We start from the raw sequence: 20,303 nt of genomic DNA, 5'->3' as shown, positions 1-20,303 counted from the left end.
TATTAAAAAAAAAATCAAGCTCGAAATAGAATCTCTTCTCTGTCTTATTTAATTTGCTACCTATTACTATTAGAAAATAATGCTTTTTAGAGGGTGCCTGGATTTCATATAGAGATATATTTTAGCTGTAAAATAAATTATACTAGAAAAGAAAGTAAACAGCAAGAATATTCATCTGCTTCATAAATATAAACCATTGCAATTTATTGTAGTTTCTTTTGTAAATAGAGCTTTGTTCATTTAGTAATTACCACCTCAGCTGTTTTCACAAAGGTTAATTTGTAGATATTTATTATATAAAGTTAGTATTGCATACCTACAATTTCAGAGAAATGAATCAGAAAACCAGAGAGTCGAATAATAAGAAAAATCTTTGTAGTGATTTTTAGGATGGGATTTAAACTTGAGAAAGATATTAATACAGAAATACTCTTTTTCTTTTCCATTTCAGCCTATTAGATTCCCAATAATATCTGAGTAGTAACCGGTTGCCCCACCCCCAAAAAAAATCAAAACAAAGCAAAACAAAAAAATCCACCTGAACGATGACATCCACGCTAGATACTATATCACTGTCGACGCTCTCCATTGGAATGTCATAAGATACCGTATACTTCAAATCTCCACCAAAAGCTGTCAGCTGGAATTATAAAAATCAAAGCCTTACTAGCAAAGCAACCCACAATCCAGGCAAAGAAGAGACACAGGATAGTACCGTGTGTTTGCAGCAAACTAAAGGAGTGCATAGGCCAACAAACACCACTTTCCACAGCAAGTTTAACGTGCCGTATGTATTAGCACTGGGACAAGCGCTGGCTTGTTGCTGCGCAGGTGGGGAAAGCGAGCTGAAGGCTCTGCAGATGATTCAGACAAGTGCCCTCATTCAGCACAACACCCACAGGACTTTCAACAAACAGCCCAGGTTGATGCTGTTTGGCCGTTCTGGCCAAGGGCTACAGCATATTGGAGTTATTCATGTTTATATTCCACCTTTGGCGCTCCTGAGCCCCAAATCTGCTGGCGACTACTACAAAGTAAATTTAAGAGCAGTATCAACAGTATCAACCTATATTTAACGGATAGGAGATCAGAACCTGAGCGCCTGTTGCCCGGTGCAAAACTACTCCTTCAAGTTACATTTTGAGACTTGTGCCCATTTACACCGTCACTGTATTAAGGAGCAGGGCTGGAGCGGGCAAAGGTACTCGACTGAGAAAGAGTTAAAGTGAGGTGGCAAGTAGGCAAAAAACTGAGAGACACAGAGCTTTAGATAATAAACAGGGCAAAAATTAACTCTAGTTGATTGGTAACTGATAGAACTGAAATGGTAGGGGGCAAAAAGTAGACACAGGGAAGTTAATGGTTCTGTCTATTTTATTGGACAAGGTGTGAAGGATACAAGCTTGGGCATGGGCGCCAAAAATACGGGGAATGCAAGCACAAAAGTAAATAAAAGCCAGGAGGAAGTGAGAGAAACTATACTTTGTCATGGAAGATGGGCAGAGACGAAAACAGGGAGGTGAGTGAGCTCAAAGAGCAAGTGGAGGGAAAAGGGGGAACTGGGCCAGGAACGCTATGGTTTGAAGAGCAGAGAGAGATTGAAAAGCCAATTAATATTGAGAAGAAGCCTATTAATAATGGGTTTTATCTTTAATTTGTAATTATGGAAGTATGAGATATTCCCACCATACTCAAATTTGAGTTATTTTCCATAAGCTCACCAAAGAACAGACACAGGTTGTGTGGAATGACAAATAGAAACTCCAAGGGTTTAAATGCACAGTAAACATTAAACTGAAAGACAATGACTTATGCCATACAGGAAAGACAGAAGAATAAAATTTTAGGGGCACAGAGGAGAATTTATGGTATACTAGTTTCTCAGTAATGAAACATTCTGGAAAGCAGAGAGACTGTATGTCAACCGTTTAGGTACAAGGACATTTTTAGAGCAATAAAATATGATTAAAATAAGGAATTTTCACTCTTTGAACAGTTTTCACTCTTTCTAACCAAGAACTTACTTTATTTCCCAGATATGGCTCAGGTGCTGACCAGTAATAGGTGTGTTTCAGTACTTTCACAGCCTCAGTGTTGTTGATACTTATTTGATGGGGTCCATCAAACTGGCTTCGCTGAGGCTGCACGCTCTTTGTGCTATACAGATCAGTAACCAGCCACCCAGTCATATCTGATGCCTGCAAAAAAGACAGGTTACATTAATAGGAGCCAGGCTTAGAGTTGCTGAGAAAGCAGTCACTAAACTTATGCCTTCCCTAAATACTCATTCAAATTAACAAACCTATAGCACCTTCTTTAACCCAATCTGACATCCAATACATACAAATAGTCTCCACTTCATTCTAATCAGACTAGGATTGTTTCTACCTCCCTATTAAACAGATAAGTCTGTTCTTATCCTCTCAATAAAATTAACTCTATACCTACATAATATAATTCCCTGAAATAGAATTACAGAACATCAACAGCTTTGAGGCCTGTCATCTCCATGTATAGACAAAGCTGAATCAGAGGAAAGTTAAATCCACAATCCTAGAAGAAGGAGCAGAAAAAAATAGTTTCATTCTCATCATTGACACAATTTTATACAAGCACCTTAGAATTTCAGTCTATTTAAGGTGTTTTCTTCTCCCTCTCTCGGTACACAAAACAGGGGACTAAAGTATGACTAGCTGTTCTCAGTGGAAGGAATTTGAAAAAAAATAGTGTCCCAAAACTTCCCTACTCAATAAATCTGTGTTCAGAAGATGGTGGTATTTATAATCCTTCTGTCTCCCAAGAGAGTGTTGGAAGTATCGCTAGAGGTCACACCATCCCTGCCCAATAGGTATGTCCAAGGGAGTGGGTTTTGGTTCCTCTCTTCAACATGTGAAGAAACTTCAACAGCACAAGGTCAGAAAAAACGCACTTTTACAAGGCATTATCACAGACTGCACTAGCCAATGCTGCTAGTAGCACTACAACACAACGGGGACAAAACTTGCACTGGGGTGACATGCTGGTTGTCTCAGAGCTGTCCACTGACACTGCAAATCCATTCCTCTGCGAGAAGACACATGCCCAAAATTGGAGTTAACTTGGGCGCATGTCAAAAGAGAAATACAGCATGTTTTGCAGCTGCCTAAGGAAAGAATATTAGGTCATGGCCATAACATATAAATACCTGACTGATGGGCCATGTTAGGCTGTCACAGACATCAGAAACCCCAAAGCAGAAACATTCTGTGCAGCCTTGAGGATTTCTTTCTTGCAAATTGTAGAATCCCGGTTTACAGAGGTCACAGTTTTCACCTTCTACATTTTCCTGTGAACGGTACATAACATTTGTTTCACATCAGCATTATTATGGTAACAAATACAGTGGATTAGATTGGATTTAGGCATAACAGCATTCAGAAGGATATAAAAGAAAACAGATTTCAGCACAGCAGGCTTACTGAATAAGACTCAGTGAGCTTAAAACTAAAACTGATTGGAAAAATTCATCAGATTTTGCCTGTTCATCAAAATCTAAACATGCCATCTAAAAGCTCAAATACAATGCAATTCTGGCACGCAGGAAGGTTTTGCAAAACTTCTGTTACTTTGCCAGTCTGATTCTCTAGTAGCTTGAATTTCTAGGCTGCTTTGGGGAAAAGTTCCCATGTTTACAGAATCCAGACGGTCCAGAATAGCCTACCTTGATGGCCAGGCTCCTGGAGCTACCATAACAGCCAGTTTTAAGACAACATCCTCAACCATCTATTACAACTTGTGCTGTGATCAGCCCACCGCTACTGCCACTTCTTCCTACAGGAAGACCAGGTACATGTATGCTAGCTGGCAGCTCTTTCTCCTAACTTGCTCTTGCTAAAGTCTAGAAATTCCTGCTCTGAAAGTAGAGGGGCTCCACCTCTGTCACCTCCTAGCACTGCCTAATGCCTCCTCACAGTACAAACTGGGTAGTCCAGAGCACTCTGTTACAAAGTGGCAACACCACCATCTCCTCTTGTGCATCAGCACTTCGTGTGCGAGTTTTACGTAAGTTCACACATAAGTTTTGCTCTTTGAACAGGTAGGTTATCTGCTTTTGTAAGCAAAATACAAACTGGTTTTGCAAACCGTAAGAAAAACGTAGATGATCCCCATATCGTTGATTCAAAGGCTCAGGATGTCTGCTTCTAATCCCAGGTAAAGGGCCACCTGACATAATGAGATTTTAAAAACCTGGATTTTTAGAGAAATAATAATTGCATGTTCTTTTAAGCTGTGGGTTTGCATTACTGTGTTCATGGAGACTGCACTGGCTTAGAAATCCTGCCTCCTTCATTTGACACTTGGAGCAGACAACCTCCTTCCTCCACATAGGTGTGCTGGTGGCTGGTGACACTCTCAGGGATCTCACCTAAAAATTCTGTATGCCAGGTTCATACTCATGACAACATTTGTCCAGTTTACACCAAAATTTCCACCAGTTTAGCTGCACTGGCTAAAAACATGTTACTCCAGCACAAAAACAGACAGAGCAGTTGTATCTCTTTTTTCTTACTTTACTTGGCTACTGGAGCTATTTCTTTCTTCCAGGAGTATGTCTCCGGTTACTTATATGTTTGATACTTTGGATCAATTTACGTAAAAGAACTAAGCAGTTTTAGAAAAGCTGTCAAACAAATGACAGGTTTTTTTGGCTGCAGTTCACTGTCATACTTGGCAACAAATATAAAAAACTACTAGCTAATATTTGTTTCAGAAAATTAAGTGTAACTTCTTTAAATATTGACACACAGCTTCCTAATAAAGCTCAGCAGAATCTACAGCTGCAAGATATTTCAAAGGGATTGTATATTTACCAATAAATAAAAAAGAAGGCTGCAAATCTGCTCTTTTATTTGTTTACATTTTTGACAGTTTATATTTTGTGATCAAACAATCAAATCAGACTTCATACACAGGTCTAATCTAATTATTCCAATAATTCTTTCCAAATGCATACCATTACTTCACGGAAAGCAGATGTTATAAACATCCTTTCTTTACGTGAGCTCAGTGGGTTTAAATAAAACGATCAGCCCATCCCTAAAACCAAATCCAGCTAGGCATACTGTCATTCTCTCTGTGATTCTTTTTCACACTTAGAAATATGTGCAGATGTTACATGATTTTAATGCCAGCCTGGCCCATTTTTATAGCAAGTGTTGTATCTGTAACATACAGAACTCTTCAACATAAACTGTCATATTTTCAATACAGAAATTATTTAGTCATTTTATACTCTTTTTTGTTTGGTGTATACCTATACTAAATTTCTTCTTATGAAATAAATGTTCTTTCCAGTTAAGGAGTAATTTTATCTTATTAACAGTGAAAATATAAATCCATCCACAGATTCCCCTTTAAATAGAAATGAGAGACACTTACTTTGCAAAGACAAGGTTCTGTGCATGGATCTTCATTAATGCTACCAACCAGGCTGCAGTTACATCGCAGGCAGTGAGGGAAGCCCCGATACCCAAATGCACATCGATCACATTTTTCTCCTGTGTAACCTTCTCTGCATTCACACTGACCTGGCCAAGTCCCTTGAAAACCAAAACCAGATGAACAAACAAATAAGTAAGAGCTGGATGCAAGATGTCTCAGCGTATGCAAGCAATTTTACACTCCTTTTTGGTTACACTCCATGTTACATTCCACACAGATACTTGGCCCAATGTCAGCATCACTGTTTATTTTTCATGTTTAGAGTACCAGATGCACAGAAACTCCACCAGGATGGAATATTTCACAGCTGTAATAGCATTCATAAAGAATAATGTTAGATCTCAACCCTTCAAAAGCCCTCCATCCCCAGACAACAAGCTAATGAACAGCCTCGAAGTATCTGAAAATGCCTGTAAGTACGTCACGCCTCACCTCGTCCCTCCAAAACAAGCGGTACCTAACGGGCAGGCACTCACAACAAGACGGTGTTCCCTCAGCCCTCAGTGCCCAGAGACATTAGCCAGACTTCGGGTTTAGGGGGCAGGCGCTTCCCGCTCCCTTACCGCGCTGCGCGTCCGAATGGAGCTCGTCTTTGACGCAGCGAGGACTCAGGGACCCGAAGGGGTCGCAGCCGCAGGGGAAGCAGGGGTGATCCTCATAGGGAGAAACCTGCAAAACAAACAGCCTCTGACAAATTCTCTCTAACGGAGGAAAGCAAAGTTGCATCTGTTCCTTGTCTGGGGCTGGAACTGGTATGAACGAGGACTGGAAAAGCTAGCAGGCAGTAACAGATCAAGGGGCTCAATCTGTTTCATTTTAGCAAAGAGAAGATCTGGGGATGACAGTTCAAAAATAACTTAAACTGGCAAACAAAATTTGTTTTTTAGAGCAGACAAAGGCATAGTAACAGCTAATGGGCTGGAAGTTGAAGCCTGACACATTCAACCTAAATATATATTATTAGGTGTGCCAGCAAATCACCACTGTGATGGTTTGCCAAAGATTATGGAAATTTTTGCAGAAGATGCCCTCTAGTTCAAAGAAGAAGAAAATGAAGGAAATCCTTGGCTCTGCATTCAAGGGGAGGACAGATTACCTAATCATGAGGATTCATTCTGACTTCAATAATCTATATATATTTGAACTATAAGGCAATGCAATTCATATGGCAAGGATTTTCTTTTCTTTCAGGGAAGCCTGAAATTTCCCTTTGAGCACCTCAGATTTAAAGAAAATCAGTAATGACCTCCAGATACCTACTTACTGGCTACAAACTGATTGAAGACTTTCCTTAAATTCTTCTTACAGTAAGTGAATCAGAGAATCTCAGACTCAAATTTACTTCTGTACTGGGTTTTTACTTGCTGTCTAACCACACTCATACAGACTCACCCTTGCTCTCTACGCCTACCTATACTGGAATTACACATTTCATGAGATCACATTGCAATCTATTAAAATCAACAAAGCATTAGAATGATATTCTCTAAACCTTACTTTGTGTGGTCTAAAATATCCATCAGCACACATTTCACAGTTGATACCAGTAGTATGTTGAGTACAGTTTAAACAGACGCCACCTCCTATATACTGGCCGTGAATATTTATGCTCCTTTTCTGATCTGCAATACTCTGGTTGTAATAACAATCTTCTGCTTTGTTATGACAATTGCACTCTAAGAAGGAACAGAAAAGAAATCCACTTTTTTTTCCATTTACATGGTGTAACAGTTCCTGTGACACTGAAATTTTATAAAGAGTACAATGGAAGAAAAGCATATTGAACTGTGTTTCAGCAGTCTCAATACACTGTATTCATCAGCAAGTAAGCACATTTCAAAACCAGTCACCAGTTTAATAGCAGCCATTTTAACACTACTCTGTAGATCAAATTAAGACAATCCTGTTAGCAGTGAGATGTCCATGTCAGGTGTCAATAGTAATGTGTGTTACTGCCACCAGTTATTTTTACATTTTCTGTCCTCTGCATTACAGGAGAAAATCTAATTCTTCTGTTCTCTGTATTATAGACAAAAGCCAGAGGGGTCATCAGTATATAAGTATAAAATTAATTTAAGTTAGAGGATGGTTGGGTCCAGATACTCATAAACACCTGCTTTCTAAGCAGTCACATTAGGAGCCGTATCAAGAACACCACTCTTCCACTTGCAACTGTAGATTTTATTTAATAGGCTCTTCACCGTCTGTAGCTTGTGCCAAACATTAGCAAAGTGAAGAGGGAAAATGCACTAACAAGCCCTAGCAACATGCTGAGCTGTATCAAATTACTGGCTCAACCTAAGTCAATCTATCAGATAATCCGAAATGTAATCAGCCAGTAAGGAAAGTTTCTTAGAGAACGTTTGTGTTGCCAGAACAACGTTGTTTGTCTGACACAAAATTTATGATTAACGCAAGAGATTTGAATTTCAAGTAGCTAACAAAATGACTGATGCAAATCTGCTAGTTTTCAATGGAGTATAATAAATCCCCAAGACCGTTTTGTCGGATCCTCTCTGAAAAAATTACTACATGACACCTCCACTAGCCATACAGGCATGTGGGATAGAGTATTTTAAATTACCTAAATTACTATAAGTAGTCCCTCTGCCTTCACTTAACATCATGAAAACAATTTAATTTTGTTGGGAATAGGTACAGATTTGTACTAAAAGCAACCTTAAACAATAACATAATAAGCCTTTATAAAACTACCTAAGTCTTTGTGCATACTTACTCTCACATTTGTTCCCAGCAGAAATGGTTCCTGGTCTCCATGGCTTCTGATGGTACCCAGGACAGCACTTATTACAGCTCTCTCCACATGTGTTGTGTTCACACTGGCACTGCAATTGCTAAGGGAAAAAGAAAAAAAAATTATTGCTTTCTTGAAATATTTTTATATGGGTCATTTACTCAGTGTTCCCAAAAGTCTGCCTAATATCAAATTTACTCCAGAAAATGTTAGACCTACAAATACCATTCAATTAGCATGAGACTGCCCAACCATGCTATATTGACACAGGCGAGTAACCTTTCTAGAATAGAAGGGACAAGTCTCCTGTGTTGCAAAACAGATCGTTTCCTGTAATGTCTCACTTTTTTTTTTTTTTTTTTTTTAACTTTAATGTCAAAAAAAAACCCTTCACTTTGGAAAAACGTAAATCTACAAGAGACCCAGATACAAAGAAAAGGAGGGGGAAGAAAGCAAATAATTTGTATTCATTGTGGAGTAAGAGCTCCTTTATCCTCCTCTTTCGCATTCTCCTTAGGCAAAGGACTATTTTTCTTTTTTTTAATTGGAAAAGTTGTTCTACGAAAAGAAATAAGTGAAATTAAAGAATACCTTTGTGATTTCATCCAGTGGACAGCTTCGAGCATGGCCGTAACAAATGCACATACCACCAACAGAGATGTCCTTTATTGAATAGTAGTACTACAAAAAGAAAAACGGAAAAAGGGATGAAGAAAAGGCATTTTAATGTATTTATACGTTTCCCACACACACTGGAAAATATAGTATCAGCATTCTACTATTTTTTTTGACTTGAAAAATCCAAGTAACTATTTCAAGCTTTAAATTTCTGAAACTTGGGGAGATCTGGTTTTGTAAATTTTCGCATTTTTCCCTCATTAGTACAAAACACAAACTGATTTTTAACTTCAAATAAGTACACACAACACCGAAATTTGAAGGAAGTCTATCATATGTGACCTAAGCCAAAATTTCCTTGCAAAAAATCCTTTTTTACCCTATAAGAAGCCACACGGCATAACATATTGTTATATTTGAATTTTAGTTTGGGGAGTAAGAGGGTATGCTTTCTTAAAATGGGAACTCTGTCCTCCATTAAAACTAGTTTGTGCACTTCCTTTCAGACGAGCTCTTTGCTGCCAGTGTGATGTAGTGTATTAGTCTACTCACATTTTTAGCTTAAAAACTGGTAATACAGTAGAGCAGAGAAAATTAATATTGCCAGGTTGTGAGCAGAAGCTACATACACAAGGAAAAGATTTAACTTTCAAGGCAAGGAAGAGGCAGGAAATAACCCATCTGGGTTCAGTTACAGCTGCAGTATCAACAGGGTTGGCCTGTTTGTATCCTGGGAAGTATGTGCTACAGGGCAAATGAAAAAGAAATACTTTCTGAGGATGCTTCTAAGAAAAGAGTTCAAGACTCTCAGACCTAACAACCCTAGAGTCATCTGGTTCAGGAAGAGGAGGTAGCCCTGGGTGGTCAGACCTGCTGACTCATGGACTATTACTGCTTTAAAAGAGCACTGAGCTGGAACAAACTAGCCTCTTTGATTTCCTATTTAACTTTTTAGGCTTTTTTTTTTTTTTTTTTTTTTAGTATTTGTTTTTAATATTATGGGTTTGGATTGCAAAAAACACTCAGGAACTTGTTAACATTAAGGCTTTAACTACAGAGAAGGAGGTTTAGGCTAAGAAAAGCAAAAGTGCTGTATTTGTTAGTATTGGGAAAGCTCACTGCCTTCCGCGCTTCATCTCCTTTCTCCTTCCTCTTCAAACTCACTGTATGTTCTTCAGTCTCAAGCCATGTGCAGCCTGAGGCTGAATAACAGACCAGTGTCAATCAAATGCCACAAAAAATAAATAATCCTGTTGAACACTTGGAAAAGTTCTGCATCAGCCCTTTTAGAAGACTATATACAAGAAATCAATACAGTCAACATCAACAACTGGAGTCAAAGTCTTCAAAAACATTAAATATGAAATCCAGAGAGCAGGCAGCAATTACCTTGGTTGTAGTTAGTTGCACAACAACGAGACACAAAGTGAGACATCAGGATTTGGAAACCCTGCCCAACAGAACCCATTCTCGTGAACACAAAGATGTGTAGCTATTCATATAGAATTGCACTAGGTAGCGCTAAGTAGGCCTGCACTAAGCCCTGGACTGCACAGTTGTGCAGCGTAGGAAAGCAATGGAGAGCAATGGATATCCTCATCATCCTTTTGCTTCTTGGGTCAGCTGTGCATTTGTACGCTTCCACAACGAGCCTTCCCTTTTGGAACGAGCTCCTTCTTGATACAATATTAACCATAGACATACATATATATTTACCACTCTGCTCCATGGGATCATCTCAGCAGCTCAGCTTGTAGATTAACAGTTTCTTTAAGGCCAGCAAGGCACAGCTGGATCAGCTGTCCAGTCCTCTGTGCTTGCAGTCCCCTGGCTAGAGATTTCACTATGGAAGAGAAGTAACAAGCAGAGCATCCAGGCCTCGCACTTCAGCGATGCTCTAGCTGAAGGAGCACCTCCGCGATCAAGGTGAGATGGGGCTGCTTTGAAACTACTTGTTATGCTCTCACCCACCAAAACCTGGCCAGACTAGGTCCTTTCTCCCTCCTCTGCTCAGCTGCCTGACCAGACCTCACACCACTAGTGCTATCCTCCTAAACTGGCAAACTGCTCCATGCACAAGAGCTCATCGAAGCTGTGTGACTGCAAAAGGACTGTGTATACAAGAGAAGCCACAAATGTAAGAGTCCTGTTGTGCAAGATGGAGACACAGGTCATTGCTTTACTAGTTGCTTGTTGAAGCTTGTTAAAGGCAAGTAGCTCACAAGGGAAGAAAAGAGGTAACACTTCATATTCTTCTGTCCTCTTCAGGAGGCCCTAATTGTATGGAAATTCAAAGATACAAAAGCTACACTTATACATGAAACTACCACTATCCTAACCTATAGATCTCAGGCAAATTAAGAAGAAGGTGAAAAGGGCAAAATACAAAGCAGGAATGTCACACAAAAAATAGAAGGTACTGTTATTAGCGGCTCTGATACTAAATTTCTACGAGAGATTGAACAAGTCAGCCTAAGTGCTTGGTGCCTCAGTTTCTCCAGTTTCAACATCAGATGTGTAAAGTTAATACTCTAAAAATTCTGTTTGAGTGTTTTGTATCATTATTGATTCATGGGCTTAAATACATTTTGATAAAAACAGTCTTAAGAAAGAAAAGGAAGAAAACTTCTCATCAGACATCAAAATTCACAATGACAAGGTTTTCAAGTATTTCTTTTTATAAATGAGAGCACTGGGAATTGAAATTCTTAATACACCAGAAAAGGTACTGCACAGTTGCATTAAGAGCAACCTCAGGTGACGTTTTTATCAGCAAAACCATATTTCTTTGCTGAAGAAACATTAGAAAAGCTGTTCCTACATATTCCTGTTTACATGTTTTGAACATATAAATCAAAAAGCAAAAAAAAAAATCTCTAAAAATACTTTTTCAAAGTTTTTTGTGGCAAGGTGCACTGTTAATAACATCAGCAAGAAAGCAAGAATAAGTTAACCTTTATAAATAACTCAATTTATGAATGGCAAGTAATTCTGCAAGAAGATCAAAGCAGGCTTTTCCATCCAGTGGTACTGAGTACCGTTTCTGAACCATCAGCTTACCCTTCTGGTCACAATGGGATCTAGTTCTTTAGGATCGTGATGGCTGAGAGTCATAAGGTCAGCATTAAGGGTTCTAATACGCTGCAGCCGTAGGCGGATGTACCGTGCAGAAGTAAAGTCCAAAAGTTTTTGTGAAGGATCATCAGCACTAGGTCTACCGTTGATCAATGACGTGTGAATCTAGAAAGAGAGCCCAACTTAATCATAAAGATAACTGTGATCCATTTACAACAACAGACACTTCAGTATGAGAATTAAAGATTGTTTTCCAGCATCTCATGATGGTAAGATGTCAAATTAACTCCATTTCCCCCCCCCCAACTTATACCTGCAGGTAAAACACCTGTTTCTTAACTGATGCAGTTCTGAAACCACCACTCTTGTTTTATAGAGTCTAATTTCTTCAGGACTTTTGTAGAGATACTATAAAGAGAAGAAAAGTACCACAGAGTAGTCCTCACTTCCTCTGGTCTTCTCTGTTGGGATGGAACATGTAACTCTGACCATAAACACAGTTTTGCCCTTACATATTGTCTCCTATGCAACCTGTAAAGACCCTATTGCAAAATGTATTATCGCACATATGCTCAGTCAGGGAGAATTAATGGGATAATCCTATGCTCTGCTGCAACCATTCCCAATCAACAAAGATTAACAGTGTTAAGACAGCGCAGTGGGAAGCCACAACAAAGATGGCAATAGAAAGCAGGAGGCTGCCATCACAACACAACTCATGTGGCCTCCATCCTACTATCTCAGCCCTCCTGAGTTGGTCCCAGTAAGGGGGCTTCTGGTATCGAGCTGCACAACTTGCTCTAGCTACAGCCCCTCGTAGCTGCCTTCTTTCCAGTGCAACTCAGGAAAACTCAAGTCACCACAGTGACTTTGGGCTCACAGTCATGTTTCAGACCATATTTATGTAGAGTAATTTTGTCTCATGCACCCCTCTTTGAATTTAAAGTTTAAGCTTTCTCTGATACTGTAAAAATCTTTCAATTGAAAATATTTCTAAAAATTCAAGGCTTTTTTTACTTTTTTTTTAATTTACACCTGTAATATATTATAGAAGCTAGGGACTTTCTAAATAGTAATTACCAAAGGTGTACAAACACCCCCTGGAAATGGAGTTCACATTTCCAACATTGTAACTTCGGCATTAAGGGACTATTATTCCAATTATTCATGATGAGCCCTGATGTTCTTAAAAAAATTTCTGGAAGTAGGTTTTCAAGCAGCGTACAAGAGATTAACATCAGTGCTCTTTAAATAGCAGTAGTAATACCTCTTTAAACCCTCCAAAAACCTAGCGGCCAACCTGGTAAAATGTCAGTTTTCTCATTTGACATAAAATATTGGTAGCAAGTTACATCCCCATTTAGAAACGTGTCCCTTTTCCCTTCCTGGTTCTTCTGCACCAGGGCAGGTCCAAGCTGACTGCAGAACATTGGGATGTGATGAATGCTGGGTACACAGCAAGTGCTTACAGAGATGAGCTGGTGCGTGCAACCTCCTATAACCCCTACGCTTAAGTCCAATAGGTTGGCCAGAACCAGTTAGGAAGCAATAGAAATATATTTTCAAAACAGGCAAGATTCTCTGTGCTGGAAATATTCCCGTCTGCCATTACAGCTATGAAGGAGCAGCCAGTCCTTCGTGGAGAACAGTAGTTCTATGGTACAGAGCAATTTAATCATGTTTTTATTATACTCAGATGAAACAATGTTCCAGGTAGTGCTGTTAACTATACTTGAATCACTCAATTCAGTGTACATCAGGAAAAATAAATGAGCACAAAATATCATTAATCTGAATCCGTGGCATTCCTGGGCTCAGAGTCAGACTGCCTGTCAGGCATTCATTACAAGAGGCACTGTTTGCACACAGTTAACCTAAGGGCTTTCTGGTTGATTGTGGCGAGAGCCAGGTTAAGTTTCTTTATCTGTGCCATCTGATCTGTAGGGCACATGCTTAGCATCACTGCAACAAATACATGATTAAAATAAATGGGCCTTGATGTCATCTGAATTTCATTCGTTTTCTCCTGCTGAAACGTAGTTTGGAGTTCGTGTGAACAAAAAGAAGTTTGACATGCTTCAGTTGTTAGCCGCGTACACTCCAATCTTTTTTTAACCAATAAACAAAAGCATATTGGCTTCTATTAAATAAGGGGTTGCTAGCATTCTGCATGGGATAACACTGAATTTTACTACCACATAAGAAGAGCGTTCACAATAGAATAACCACTGGTTTTACTGTACCAGTTCATTATGTGGCTGCCTCTAGGAAATAAATGAGACAAGTACCATGAATAGAGTTTGTTAGGAGAAAGAACAATCAACAGTGAGGCTACATAACTCATAGCTCTTTTAATTATGCTCCATCCCTGAAAGAATGCCAAGGCTTGTTTAGGCGCTCCAGCTGTGCAGAGCACTTCAACAGTGTTTGCAGCTTTATCTCACACAACCAGGTGTTCCTAACACAGGGGTTTTCTTTATTAAATGAAAAATCTGGCAGAACATAGAGTCTCTGCTGCAGTCTTTCAGGATAGAGTAACTAATAATTCACAGCTAATAGCCACCATCAAATTAGGCTGAGAGAGAGAATGAAGAGTTTAGTAACTGGAGTATGTAGAGCCACACAAATACTGATACATACGATAAAGGTAGTATCGTTATAGGAGAGCAACAGCCCATCTGGCAATGCTGAAGGTGATGAACCAGATAATTGCAATTCAAATGGTTTAAAGTTACAATCAGTCCACGTTCATACTCACATATTGCAAGTGTCAAAGCAAACGTACCTCTCCATGTTCCAGAGGAACTAGTCTGGAATAGTAGGAGGTGCAGATCACTTCATCATCTCTCTTGTACGTAGGAGGCCCAATTCTTGGGGTAATATTATAACGAGTTAAACATTCTGTGTCACTAATTGCATAGTATTGCCATGGTCTGAACTCTGTGCCGTCGACAGAGCGTTCCAAAATCCAGTTTCCAGGTCGTGGAGCATTAGCAGCTTTGATGATGACATATGCAACTTGAAAGACCTTTAAAAAAGAAAAAGAAAAAGAAAAAGAAGAAAAAAACAAGAAAGAAAATTTTAGCACTTTATTCTGCTGTATAAAAGACAACCAGAGGCCAATGTGGTACTAAAATAACTCAAATTTTTAAGAGAGGGTAAAATTTGGTAGAGTGACTTGATAAAATTTTTGCACAAACCTTTGACAAAAGATCAATCTAATCTTTTATGATACTAACAAATATGTATCATTTTTGTCAAAACTTTTAATATTACAACAAAACACTTGTTTATGTGACTAAAAAAAACCAAATATATTTAGCTCATCTTTCTGTGATAACCTAATAGCTGAAATATATATAGACTGTAGATTTCAGGATTAGTTGGATATAGTATCATTTTCATGGGAAAAGTGGTATTTAGTTTTTTTTGAACTGCTGAGGGCTTCAAAGAGATGTCTTTTTTTTTTTTTCCCCAGAACAGCTGCAGTCCAAACAATCCTTTGTTTCACATTTTAGCTGGGATTTTAATCCTCTCAATAACAGCATTTCTGATAAGCTTTTTACACCCTATATTAAGAATCTCTGTGCATTCCATTTTCATTCTGTTACATTTATACTTACTTAAGCAAAGGGCTATTTACAGTATCTACTGAAAAAACACACAGACCAATAAGAGGTATGTAACAAATGTAAGTGTTTATTTAGGAATAGTAGCGGTTTTTGCAATTTCTCAGCTATGTTGATAGCTTGAATATTTTCTTTCTTCACAGCTGTGTGTCCAAAGTACACAGTTCAGCACATCTGTGACTAAACAGGACAGCAATCAGTTTTGTATAACCTTTTAAGCAAGCTGCTCATGGCAGCTAGATAACCTGCACTGGCCCCCAACTAGCTACAGCATCAGCCACTAACACTGAGGTGCACTTACTCCAAAGCTACTGTCTTCTTCCTTACCTAATACCTACTATGTCATCTCACCGAAAATTGGTCGTCTTTGCAACTCCTTATATGAGCTCAGCGTTTTACATGCACCACGTTATCAAGCCACATTTAGATGAAAGAAAAATGCCATGTTATTCGGCCATCTCAGAGGTCTGTATTCCCACTTGAATAGACTGCCTGGTTGGCCGGTGTAATTATAATAACTCCTGTCTGCATGTGCAAGATGAACATGGGGTTCAGCTCCAATTTGGCCATAATCTTTTCTTTCAGATATTTTTAAATACAAATTTATTTCTTTTTTGCAATACAGATGGAACCAGAATAGCATTTGCCATCTAAAAGCCGAATAGGGAAACAAGCACATAAATAGTGATTGTACTGTCTGTGCAATTCAGGAAGCTACTTTAAAAAATAAATAAGAAAAAGAAAAAGAAAAAGAAAAAGAAAAAGAAAAAGAAAAAGAAAAAGAAAAAGAAAAAGAAAAAGAAAAAGAAAAAGAAAAAGAAAAAGAAAAAGAAAAGTTAAGTGAACAGAGCTTTGCTTAGGAGACTTGCAGACATGAGAGGGAAAAAGTTTTGGTGGTACCTATCTGAGGTATACCTATGATATAGGCGATACCTATGAACTCAGTTTTGATGAAAATCAGACCAAGTTTATATCAAGTTGCAAGTTATGTCTGAATTTTATTTTCATGTACTCCAATTGCATCCGTTGAGCCAGATATCAAGTACGTATAAACAGAAGTATTTCCAGTTGTTTCAATAAATATAAAAATTTACACAAACTAAGGATTTTGTCTACTGACTTCTAGGGCATTTCAGCAACACAAAGCAGACGTAAACAAAGAGAAGCCAGCTTACTGTTTAGTCACAGCATTACAGTCTCAGAAATAAAATTTCCATAGGGCTTGCAAATTCTCTGTCTTACAGCACAGTCTCAAAAGTTGATCAAAGTTAAGTGAAAACTAAGAACTATCATCTAGCTTCTATGCAGAGAAGAGTACCTTTAGGGAAGAGTGCCTTTAAATAAAAAACTTACGTGATACCAACAAGCTCCAACTGAGAAAACATTGAAATACATGCTTTTAAAGTGAAAAGAATGGAATTCAGGCAGACTGAGTCAAGCAACTGTAATTCCCTACACACCACCTGGAGCTCATTAATTATCTTTGCAGTAGTAGACTTACATATCTGTTTTACACTGTGTTATGCACAAGCAGAAGAATTCTGGGTGTCATCATTTCAATACCCCTCAGCTGAAGCCAGTAAAAGCCACTTATTTGTACAGGCATTTTCTTCATCACACAAAAAAGAATGGAAGAAGGAATTGCCGCACACCTGAAAGTTCCTTTGAAGTTAATCATCTCTTTCCAACACAAAAAAGATGCAAGACTAGAACACTAATTTGTTTTCAGTACCATGGTAAAAAGTTTTCCTCAAAGCCTCTTCATTTCTCTTTTGTTTATTTATTTATTTTTCTTCTCTGTTTGCTATCATCAACTAAAATGCTTCCATGCTTATTATACAGTCGGCTGAACAACAAACGATCTGCTTTTGATTACATGGAGATTTTTCAAGACCCATTATAGTCTGCAGCTGATGTAGCTTGTTTTAAATCCAGTTTCAACTAGTAACAGTAAGTTATCCTTCATCACAAACTATAACTGCAGCCAACTGCTACAGAAATAAAATTAAGTAATACTCACAAGAGTACAAAGGTTAAATTTAGTTTGAATAACAAGTTTTTGGAGTTAGGGGGAAGGAGAAGGAAAGCCAATTAAAGAGAAAGATATTCACAGCAATTGTGCATGTATTCTACTTCCTTTTATCATCACATCATGAAGTCTTCTTTTTTTCTAAGAAGCATAGCAGCCATGCTTGGTATTCATCTAAAGACTGATTTTTCCTGCATATCTACAGTTCACCAAGAGCTGAAATGAAGATATTTGAAGCTGACAACCTAAGAGAGACATCCAAAAATCAATTAACAGTTCTGCAAACATTGAAGTATGTGCAGTCAGCCTGCATAGAAAACTGTTGTCTTCTTTTTCTCCTGGATCCTCTTGAGTCTTTTCCATTTACTCACATAGCCCATAAGTACCTAAACATTCACAGGATACTGAATATCAGCAATATGAGAAAAATTTCTCAGCCCCTGAAATGATGTAGCTTAAATATAAGGATTTTGTATAAATGCTCCTGCCAATAATAAGTTACAGGACAACCAGGCAGTAGGAGTGGTTCTCAGGGGTGTTCTCAGGGGTTGCTTTCCCAAGCAAGGGAGTGAAGAGGGAGGCAGGGATGCAGATGTGCCCAGTGCCTGCAGCTTCAGACATTTTAAGGAAGGTCAACAGGTGAGGTTTGGGAGACCTCACATCCCAGAGCCTCTGCAACCTGCAGACATTTGAACCAGCAACTGTGTGTAATGCAAACTGAATTTCCAACATCCTCGGAGTACCTCCTTAAAGATTACTTTTATGAGTTCTCAGCTCTGAAGGCAGTTTCGTACTGCTCTCCACCTCCATTCACTGGCCACCAACTGGCCACCTGGTAAACTTAAGCTCTGTGGCATGAGCTAATGATTTGTACATTTTAATCTGACAGCGTAGCTTTCCCAGAACTAATTTCCTTATTGAGCTACAAGGGTAAAAAGGGCAAGCCAAAACAAGTTAGCAATTCCCAAGCAGCCATAGATTAGAAAGTGTCATTTTACAGGCATTTCAGTCCTGACTGCAAAGAGCAGCCAAATAAACTTGTACCAAAGCATACCATCTCTGTAGCAGCAATACCAAGGTAACATCATTCTGCTTTATTTTGTCTTTCTCCTAACAATCTCGATTCCCTGAATACAGATCCAGCAGCACAAAGTGCATGATTCTTGAAACACATTTATAAGCAAAATTTTCTCCCCATTCCACAGGCAATTTTGCATACCATGTTGCTCAAGACTGTAAACTCAGGCAACAGTGGCCACGCAGCAGATGCTAGCCAAACATGCTAGCTATTGCCTATCTTATAAATCTTATAGTGCAGAAGGCTGCTAAATGAACAAGCCTGGAAGAATACAAGACTCTTGGCAGACTGGTTTCTCCAACTTTTACATATTCAGCTAAATCTTTTCCTTCAGGGTTGGTATAGAAAGGTAATCTAAAAAACAGAAATATTCCTCCAAATGGCTTGACAAGGCTTATGGTGCAAAATGTGTTCTGCTCAGTGGTTTCAGCACATCCATACCTGCTTACCAGAAAGGATTCTTTTTCTCAGATTTCATTTTATTGGTAGAAGAGGATAAAGTGAATCTACGCAAACTTTCAGCAAGCAAGAGCCTACAGGAAGGGTTATGCTGAGTATCAGCCTGTACTGTTCATAAAAATGTCTTTTTCAGGAATTAATTTTGCTCCAGGCTGTAATTACAGACTGCGAGGCCTCACAACGGTTTGCCAGGTTTTTCTCCAAGGATGGAGATGTTAGGGCACATACTAGTCCATATCCAGCAGGGACTCTAATCTCCTGAATTATCTTTTCTTTATGATCTGGATTCACTATGTGCAACAATTTCTTTGGAATAGTGAATAAATTCATTTTACTCAAGAAGTGTATTATAAGAATGTAAGGATGAGCACCCTGAGTCTCGTGTCGTCAGCTTTAAAGCAACAAAAGGCTTTAAGGAAACTTGTCAGGTAGCATAAACTGGCATTGGTCCAGTGAAGTCAACTGAACAATATCTTTTTACATCAGGTAAGGATTTGTCCTTACAGAATCTCTTCTTGCCAAGTGATTTCAAGATGAAAGCTCAGTACAAAATGTAAATATTATTACCATTATATTTGACTTTCTGAGAGCAGAAACTACAAATTCATCTTACATCAGCCTCTGAATAGTAATCCAGGATTCATGAAATATTAATGAGCTACAAATTAATCAGAAGTGGACAGGTTTTTACAACTTGATATTTGGGACCTTCTAAGAACAACTGACTCACTTTCCAGTTCAAAAACTCTGTGATATACAAACTTCTGTCTTTCTGCTATACGTAGCACAAAGCACCCTTAAATAGCTTTGAAAGCCTCAAGCACAGTAGCAATACTGAGAAAAGCACTCTTCTTGTAATCGTGGGACAGAGAAGGATTCTGCAAGTGGACCAAACACACTACTGACATTTGTAATAATATTTTAATTCTTTACCATTTTGCAAAGTAACTGGACAGAGAACTCATACTCAGGCATAAATGCTATTTCTATCTTAAACTGCTGCTGTGCATTTTGTCTCCAGAGAACTGCCAACATAGGAAACAAAGATCATAAATCATAAATCAAATCTTGGTATATCAATACTTGTATACTAAGTATCGCTACATACCTCATTGCTAAACTTTCCTCAGCTCTGGATCTTTGCCATGCATTTAGTGAAAAGAAGAAAAGATTATCACA

At 38.5% G+C, this 20,303-nt stretch overlaps 1 protein-coding gene across 1 annotated transcript in view; it reads right to left on the bottom strand.

Annotated features, from left to right (window-relative positions):
• Positions 1-20,303, bottom strand: part of LAMA1 (laminin subunit alpha 1) — a 101,408-nt gene that overhangs the window by 54,675 nt on the left and 26,430 nt on the right. Inside the window, exons 4-13 of the mRNA XM_062568525.1 lie at positions 14,715-14,957; positions 11,915-12,094; positions 8,828-8,917; positions 8,219-8,336; positions 6,979-7,157; positions 6,045-6,150; positions 5,419-5,579; positions 3,185-3,325; positions 2,025-2,198; positions 539-640 (exon numbers count right to left, since the gene is read on the bottom strand). Of these exons, the coding sequence (XP_062424509.1) occupies positions 539-640; positions 2,025-2,198; positions 3,185-3,325; positions 5,419-5,579; positions 6,045-6,150; positions 6,979-7,157; positions 8,219-8,336; positions 8,828-8,917; positions 11,915-12,094; positions 14,715-14,957 (1,494 nt within the window). The remainder of the gene's footprint in view (positions 1-538; positions 641-2,024; positions 2,199-3,184; positions 3,326-5,418; positions 5,580-6,044; positions 6,151-6,978; positions 7,158-8,218; positions 8,337-8,827; positions 8,918-11,914; positions 12,095-14,714; positions 14,958-20,303) is intronic.

The sequence above is a fragment of the Rhea pennata genome, chromosome 2 (assembly GCF_028389875.1).
Source record: "Rhea pennata isolate bPtePen1 chromosome 2, bPtePen1.pri, whole genome shotgun sequence".
In the NCBI taxonomy this organism is placed as follows: domain Eukaryota; kingdom Metazoa; phylum Chordata; class Aves; order Rheiformes; family Rheidae; genus Rhea; species Rhea pennata.
This window is presented reverse-complemented; position numbering and strand designations above follow the sequence as displayed.